An 8,550-nucleotide genomic window follows, 5' to 3' on the forward strand; every position below is an offset into this window, starting at 1 on the left:
TCTCTCTCTTTATCTGTCTCTGTGTGTGTGTGTGTGTGTGTGTGTGTGTGCGCACCTCTCTCTGTCTGTCTATCTGTGTGTATCTCTCTCTCTGTCTGTATGTGTGTGTGTCTCTCTCTCTCTTTCTGTCTGTGTATGTGTCTCTCTCTGTCTGTGTGTCTCTCTGTGTGAATGTCTCTCTCTCTATGTGTCTTTCTCTCTGTCTGTGTGTGTCTCTCTCTCTTTGTCTGTGTGTGTGTGTGTGTGCACCTCTCTCTATCTTTCTATCTGTGTGTGTCTCTCTGTGTGTGTCTCTCTGTGTGTGTATCTCTGTGTGTGTGTGTGTGTGTGTGTGTGTGTGTCTCTCTCTCTCCGTGTCTGTCTGTGTGTGTGTGTGTGCACCTCTCTCTGTCTGTCTATCTGTATGTGTCTCTCTCTCTGTCTGTGATTATCTCTCTCTCTGTCTGTCTGTGTGTGTTTGTGTCTCTGTCTGTGTATGTGTGTCTCTCTCTCTGTCTGTGTCTTTCTCTCTCTGTCTGTATGTGTGTGCCTCTCTCTCTATGTGTGTGTGTGTGTGTGTGTCACTCTCTATGTCTTTCTGTGTGTGTGTGTGTGTCTCTCTCTCTCTCTGTCTCTGTGTGTGTGTGCATCTCTCTCTCCCTGTCTGTGTGTGTGTGTGTGTGTGTGTCACTCTCTATGTCTTTCTGTGTGTGTGTGTGTGTCTGTCTCTCTCTCTCTCTGTCTCTGTGTGTGTGTGCATCTCTCTCTCCCTGTCTGTGTGTGTGTGTGTGTGTGTGTGTCTCTCTCTCTCTCTGTCTCTGTGTGTGTGTGCATCTCTCTCTCCCTGTCTGTGTGTGTGTGTGTGTGTGTGTGTCTCTCTCTCTCTCTGTCTCTGTGTGTGTGTGCATCTCTCTCTCCCTGTCTGTGTGTGTGTGTGTGTGTGTCTGTCTGTCTCTCTCTCTGTCTCTGTGTGTGTGTGCATCTCTCTCTCCCTGTCTGTGTGTGTGTGTGTGTGTGTGTGTGTGTGTGTGTGTGTGTCTCTCTCTCTCTCTCTTTGTCTGTCCTCCTTGAAAACGCTCCCTAAACCCTACCTCTTAGACTTCCCAAAGCCTGTCCACCATCTACAAGGCACAAGTCAGGAGTGTGATGGAATACTCCCCACTTGCCTGGATGAGTGCAGCTCCCACAACACTCAAGAAGCTCGACACGGTCCAGGACAAAGCAGCCCCGCTTGATTGGCACTCCATAATATCTATACTTAATTCTTGTACACGGGGATACGGACTGGCCTTTGGAGCTCCTTGAGACCTGAGTTCACTCGAACCGCCTTGTGGTGCTACAAGGTGAACTGACAAGCCTCAAGAGAAGGTCCAAAGTTATAATGCCCGGCTGGGTGTGGAACATTCAATCATGCTGCACCCTGCCTCGCCTCAGGTACTCATCTCCTGCCAGGAGAACTACTCCCAGGGTAGAAGGAAATTATTTTTACTCAGTGAAAGTTTCCAGTGGTCATTTGGGGTGGGGTTTAAAGGCACAACAAGGCCCCCTCAAGCATAGTCAAATTCCCAGAGTCTATGATGGATAACTAGGCAGCACGTTAAAGTACGTCCGGTGGGATCGAAGTAAATGATTTTACAATGAGAGCACATGAATTACTAGGGCATTGAGACAGCTTGCAGCTACTGGCAGATGCATCAATTATGGAAATGCCATTTCTAATCATGCTCCCTGAATGTGGTTTCTACAAAGAAGCTGCAGGGAAACAGATTTAAAGGCACCAGCCATCTCTAATTACAAAGACATGGTTTAAGACATAACAAGGCTCCCTACTTATCACATTCCTCACTTCCCTCAGTCTTTCTCTTCTTCCGAAACCTTCAGGCTTTTAAAATTACAAGCCTGGCCCTGTGACAAACAAGTTTTTCCCTGCCATGGATTAAGCAATTCTCTCTCTCCTCTTTCCCTCTCTCTCTCTCTCTCTCTGTTATGACGCAGCAGTTGGTAAAGGCTGAGTTATTTAAAACCCCAAAGGGAAACTTTAAACAACTGTCATAACCTATATTTTCAATTGGTATGTTTGAGATGCAGCTCTGAATTGAGGAATAAAACCCACCGAGCCTCGGGGGGTTTTTTATATGAATTAAATTAAACATTTATTCATTTAACAACAAATATAAACACACACACATGTCTACAAATTGCTACCATGATAACTTTTAAATACATTCTCAAATTAATCACTCCTGGGTATATATCTTCACCAAGGCAACAACAACTCATAGAGCTCTCCCTCTCTCTCTCTGTCTGGCCGCCATGGGTCATCAGCAGCTTTGCTGGTCCCACCCTAGGAAATTCGGCCAGGGTTCCCGCTCATGCCGAGTCAGTGTGAACCGACATGGCCTGATCCGGAAATATGGCCTCAACATGTGCCACCAGTGCTTCAGACAATACGCTAAAGATATCGGCTTCGTCAAGCTGGACTAAATCACAAAAGGAGCAAGAATGCATTCCAATGTAGTGTGAAATGGAAACGCAGCATGTGTTGAACAACTTTCTTCTGTCTTCACCTGGAAAAAGCAAACTTGTGATGCTCCATTTTTGTAAATAAAATCAAATTGTCCTTTGAAAAAAAAACAACTCATAGACTTAAACAAACACCAGGCAAAGCACATTTTATCTTATGAATTCAAAATGAGGTTAGACCATAAGACATAGGAGCAGAAATTAGGCCATTTGGCCCATCGAGTCTGCTCCGCCATTCAATCATGGCTGATAAGTTTCTCAACCCCATTCTCCTGCCTTCTCCCCGTAACCTTTGATCCCCTTACCAATCAAGAACCTATCTATCTCGCTCTTAAATACACTCAATGACCCGGCCTCCACAGCCTTCTGTGGCAATGAATTCCATAGATTCACCACTCTCTGGCTAAAGAAGTTTCTCCTCATCTCTGTTCTAAAAGGTCTTCCCTTTACTGTGAGGCTGTGCCCTCGGGTCCTAGTCTCTCCTACTAATGGAAACATCTTCCCCACGTCCACTCTATCCAGGCCTTTCAGTATTCTGTAAGTTTCAATCAGATCCCCCCTCATCCTTCTAAACTCCATAGAGTATAGACCCAGAGTCCTCAAACGTTCCTCATATGTTAAGCCTTTCATTCCTGGGATCGTTCTCGTGAATCTCCTCTGGACCCTCTCCAGGGCCAGAACATCCTTCCTGAGATACGGGGCCCAAAATTGCTCACAATATTCTAAATGTGGTCTGACCAGAGCCTTATGAAGCCTCAGCAGCTCATCCCTGCTTTTATATTCTAGTCGTCTCGAAATAAATGCCAACATTGCATTTGCCTTCCTAACTACCGACTCAACCTGCAAGTTAACCTTAAGAGAATCCTGGACTAGGACTCCCAAGTCCCTTTGCACTCCAGATTTCTCCTGGCACGAGTGATTCCTGAAAGATCACCACTAACGCCTCCACTATCTCTTCAGCTATCTCCTTCAGAACTCTGGGGTGTAATCCATCTGGCCCAGGTGATTTATCCACCTTCAGACCTTTCAGTTTTCCTAGCACCTTCTCCTTGGTAATGGCCACCATACTCACCTCTGCCCCCCGACTCTCCTGAACTTTGGGGACGTTACTCGTGTCTTCCACTGTAAAGACTGACGCAAAGTACCTATTCAGTTCCTCCGCCATTTCTTTGTTCCCCACTACTACTTCTCCAGCATCATTTTCCAGTGGTCCAATGTCCACTTTTGCCTCTCTTTTACCCTTTATATATCTAAAAAAAACTCTTGCAATTTTCTTTTATATTACTGGCTAATTTACCCTCATAGTTAATCTTCTCCCTCCTTATTTCTTTTTTTAGTTGTCCTCTGTTGGTCTTTGTAGGCTTCCCAATCCCCTGGTTTCCCACTGCACTTCACCACATTGTATGCTTTCTCTTTAGCTTTCATGCTGTCCCTGACCTCTCTTGTTAGCCATGGTTGCCTCGTCCTCCCTTTAGTATGCTTCTTCTTCTTAAGGATGAATTTTTGCTGTGTCTCCCAAATTACTCCCAGAAACTCCTGCCATTGCTGTTCCACTGTCTGTCCTGCTAGGTTCATCTCCCAGTTATTTCTGGCCAGCTCCTCCCTCATGCCTCTGTTGTTGCCTTTATTCAACTGTAATACCGTTACATCTGATTCCTGCTTTTTCCTCTCAAATTGCAGGGTAAATTCTATCATATTATGGTCACTTCCTCCTAAGGGTTCCTTCATCTTAAACTCCCTTATCAAATCTGCCTCATTACACATCACTAAATCTAGAATTGCCTGTTCCCTAGTGGGCTCCACCACAAGCTGCTCCAAAAAGCCATCTCGTAGACATTCCACAAATTCCTTTTCTTGAGATCCACTACCAACCTGATTTTCCCAGTCTACCTGCATATTGAAATCCCCCAAGATCACTGTAACCTTGCCTTTGTTACATGCCTTTTCTCTCTCCTGGTGTATCTTGTGCCCCACATCCTGACTACTGTTCGGAGGCCTGTACATAACTCCCATTATGGTTCTTTCAATTTGGTTCCTTCACAGACTGAAGGTGGCTTACAGGCAGCTTAGATCTTCCATGCCTCTGATTCACACACAAAACTCTGTTCTGTAAATACCTTGCCTGCCCTTTGAATGCAAATCCTCATTGTATCACCAGGCCATTTGAACTCCATCTCTTCTAACAATAATACTCCTTTCAAAGTGCCAATTTTATTAGTAATATAAACATTTTGCTTGATGTCCCCGAGCTAGTGCAAGATTTCACCCCCAGTCTTTGAATGGTTAATGCAACAAAATGTAAATATAACCTCTACATTACTGTTTACATCTCAAAACTACTATACAGCAAAGCAGACTAACTGGCTTTAATCCAATTAAGACGCACCCACTCACACCCACGGACACATACTGTACTACATGTCCAATTTAAAATAATTTCCAATAACATTACATACATTAATATCTTCATGACACTCTCTTTCTCTCTCTCTCTCTATTTCTTTGTCTCCCTTTCTTTTTCTCTCTCTCTCTCTTTCTCTTTTCTCTCTCTTCCTCTCTCTTTTCCTTACTCTTTCGCTCTTACTCTCTTTCTTTCTCTCTCTCTCTTTTTCTCTCTCATGAAACACACATAAACTATAGGCTAGAAACCCAGCTATGTCACTTGAGTCTGTCCCATGCAGTCTGGTTGTTTTTATGCAGTGTGACCCCCCTCCACCCGCACTGACACACCACCCCACAAGTCTCCCATTCACCAGTAGCTATGTAGTCTGGGATGGTAGGGCTAGGAGGCAGAAGAATGCAGGAACTTTCAAGGTCGGGGTTGGGGGGGTGGGGTGGGGTGGGGGGGTGGTGGTGGTGGAAAAAGGCCTGGGAAATTCCTTTCCAATTTTTCTCACACCATCACTGCCAGTCCCCACCCTCCCCTTGACTCATTGGAAGAGAGCACAGCGACTTTAAGACACATGACAATTACCCCACGCACCTATTTTATACAGGCATTTGAGATTTAGAATCAAGACCCCCAACTCCAGCACCTCCTGTGACTTCAGTGGATGACACTCCTGGCTCCAAGTCAGAAGGTTGTGGGTTTGAGTCAAAAGACTTCAGCCCGTGACCCAGGCTGGTCGTCCAGTGCCAGTACTGAGGGGGGTGCTGCATTGTCAGAGATGCTGTCTTTGGGATGAGACGATAAACCGAGGCCCTGTCTGCTCCCCCCAGGCGGGTGTGAAAGATCCCATGCTGATTTGGGAGAAGAGCAGGGTGTCCTGGGGACCAGATTCATCTGTCAGCACGTGGTCCGGGATCTTGGAATGTGACAGTCTGCAACACTTGGTCGAGGATAACTCTTTGCACTGAAAAAGCAGCAAGATTTGGGCAGGCCAGAGAGAGCTTTCACTGAGTGGATGGTCCTCCAGTTGTAGTTGATCTCTATCTCTGTGTGCATCCCTGGGAACAGCCTTTTTTTAAACTACATTCATGGGATGTGGGAGTCGCTGGCTGGGCCCAGCATTTATTGCCCATCCCTAATTGCCCCTTGAGAAGGTGGTGGTGAGCCTCCTTCTTGAACCGCTGCAGTCCCTGTGGTGTAGGTACACCCACAGCACTGTTAGGGAGGGAGTTCCAGGATTTTGACCCAGCGATAGTGAAGGAACGGCCGATATATTTCCAAGTCAGGATGATGTTTGGCTTGGAGGGGAACTTGCAGGTGGTGGTGCTCCCATCTATCTGCTGCCCTTGTCCTTCTGGATGGTAGTGGTCGTGCATTTGGAAGGTGCTATTGAGTTGCTGCAGTACACACTGCTGCTACTGTGTGTCAGTGGTGGAGGGAGTGAATGTTTGTGAATGGGGTGCCAATCAAGTGGGCTGCTTTGTTCTGGATGGTGTGAAATTCCTTCACAGGGAACTGCACTCATCCAGACAAGAGGAGAGTGTTCCATCACACACCTGATTTCTGTTTTGAAGATGGTGGACAGGCTTTGGAGAGTCAGGAGGTGAGTTAGTCGCCACAGCATTCCTAGCCTCTGACCTGCTCTTGTAGCCACAGTATTTATATGGCTGGTCCAGTTCAGTTTCTGGTCAATGGTAACCCCCAGGATGTTGATAGTGGGGGATTCAGTGATGGTAATGGCACTGAACATCAAGGGACGATAAAAACAAAAAAACTGCGGATGCTGGAAATCCAAAACAAAAACAGAATTACCTGGAAAGACTCAGCAGGTCTGGCAGCATCGGCGGAGAAGAAAAGAGTTGACGTTTCGAGTCCTCATGACCCTTCGACAAGTTCTGTCGAAGGGTCATGAGGACTCGAAACATCAACTCTTTCCTTCTCCGCCGATGCTGCCAGACCTGCTGAGTTTTTCCAGGTAATTCTGTTTTTGTCAAGGGACGATAGTTGGATTCTCTCTTGTTGGAGATGGTCATTGCCTATCACTTGTGCGGTGCGAATGTTACTTGCCACTTGTCAGCCCAAGCCTGGATATTGTCCAGGTCTTGCTGCATTTGGACATGGACTGCTTCAGTATCTGAGGAGTTGCGAATGGTGCTGAACGTTGTGCAATCATCAGCGAACATCCCCACTTCTGACCTTATAATGGAAGGAAGGTCATTGATGAAGCAGCTGAAGATGGTTGGGCCGAGGACATGAAGCACAAAGTCCTGCAGGAGTGAGCTACACAGGATGGACCTCAACAAAAACCACTGCATTGTTCTCCAGGCCTCCTTTGCAAAGGGACATTGCAGAAGGAAGTGAACAGTGGGTCTCTTCCCCACCACAGCCACCTTGAGGGCAACATGTGGAGGGGGGTGAAACTCCGGGCATGTAGGAAGGAACTGACAGGGAGGGCCTTTCTCACCACCAGCCAAGCTACATCTTGGTGCTTGTTTGAGAGCTCTGGCAATGAGGCGCTCTGCCTAATGACACTGACAGTCCACTCGGGGAACAGAGACAGATCCGAAAGGAACCGTCATCTCCTTTTGAGGCTATGTGCCAACCATTACCTAGTGGACTTGTGGTCATAGGTGCTTTTCTGCATTAACTTTTCCATGAGGGTCAGGCGTTATGGCACGGTCCAGCTTCTTGGAGTGTTCCATGGCAACGGGGCCAGACCCATCCTTCGCAACACCGGGGGTGGGGTGGACAGGGGGAACCTTAGCACGTAGTGACCCTCTGTGTTTGCGGTACCTGGGGTCTACGCACAGCTGGATGAGGTCACATCCACAAAGGCTGCCATCAGGAGGAGGGCGGAGCTGGCTAAGTTTTGCTCCGCCTTTAATCCGGAGCACTCCCCTGCGAACCACCGTCCATTTTTGGTTACCAGACGAAACGGAAGGCAGCTTGGCTAAACACCACAGCTGGAAAGCGTTCCCCAGTGTTGCTCGCTCCCGTGCTCAGGAGACTGGTTGCGGAGGGGGAATGTTGGGGGGGGTAGTGTAGCTGCACTTGTCCATCAACTTTGCATAGCCACCCATACCAGAAGCACACATTATCCTCACAGTCAACCAGGGGTAGGGTGTGTCCACATTATTACATCCGTTTGCAGGCGTGGTAACGTAGTGGTAGTGTCACTGAACTAATAATGCAGAGGCCCAGACTAACGCTCATGGGTTCTAACCCCACTGAGGTAGCTGGTGGAATTTAAATTCTTCATTAAAAACTTGGAATTTAAAAAGCTGGTCTCAGTAATAGTAACCTTGAAGCTGTTGTCAATTGTCATTTTAAAAAAAAGCCCCCTCTGTTTCTGGAATGTCCCCTCTAAGGAAGGAAATCTGCTGTCCTTACCCGGTCTGGGCCTACACGTGACTCCAGACACCACAGCATATGTGGTTGACTCTTAACCGCCCTCTGAGATGGCCTCACAAGCTACCCAGTTCCAGGGCAATCAGGGAGGGGCAACAAATGCTGGCCTTGCCAGCGGAGTCCATGTCCCATGAAAGAATAAAATCAGAGGCACTGCAAATAACACAAGCAGTTCTGTCTGTTTCATTCCATAATTAAACCTCAGAGATCTGTGCCAGCACCATTACATAGGATGTCATTTTGAAGGCTGT

At 47.1% G+C, this 8,550-nt stretch overlaps 1 protein-coding gene across 1 annotated transcript; it reads left to right on the forward strand.

Annotated features, from left to right (window-relative positions):
* Positions 1-921: 921 nt before the first annotated feature.
* On the forward strand, positions 922-2,605 carry LOC121273014 (40S ribosomal protein S29-like). Its single transcript, XM_041179951.1, has one exon. The coding sequence runs from the start codon at positions 2,293-2,295 to the stop codon at positions 2,461-2,463; it is 171 nt and encodes a 56-aa protein (XP_041035885.1). The 5' UTR covers positions 922-2,292; the 3' UTR covers positions 2,464-2,605.
* Positions 2,606-8,550: the final 5,945 nt, after the last annotated feature.

The sequence above is a fragment of the Carcharodon carcharias genome, chromosome 37 (genome assembly GCF_017639515.1).
Source record: "Carcharodon carcharias isolate sCarCar2 chromosome 37, sCarCar2.pri, whole genome shotgun sequence".
NCBI lineage: Eukaryota > Metazoa > Chordata > Chondrichthyes > Lamniformes > Lamnidae > Carcharodon > Carcharodon carcharias.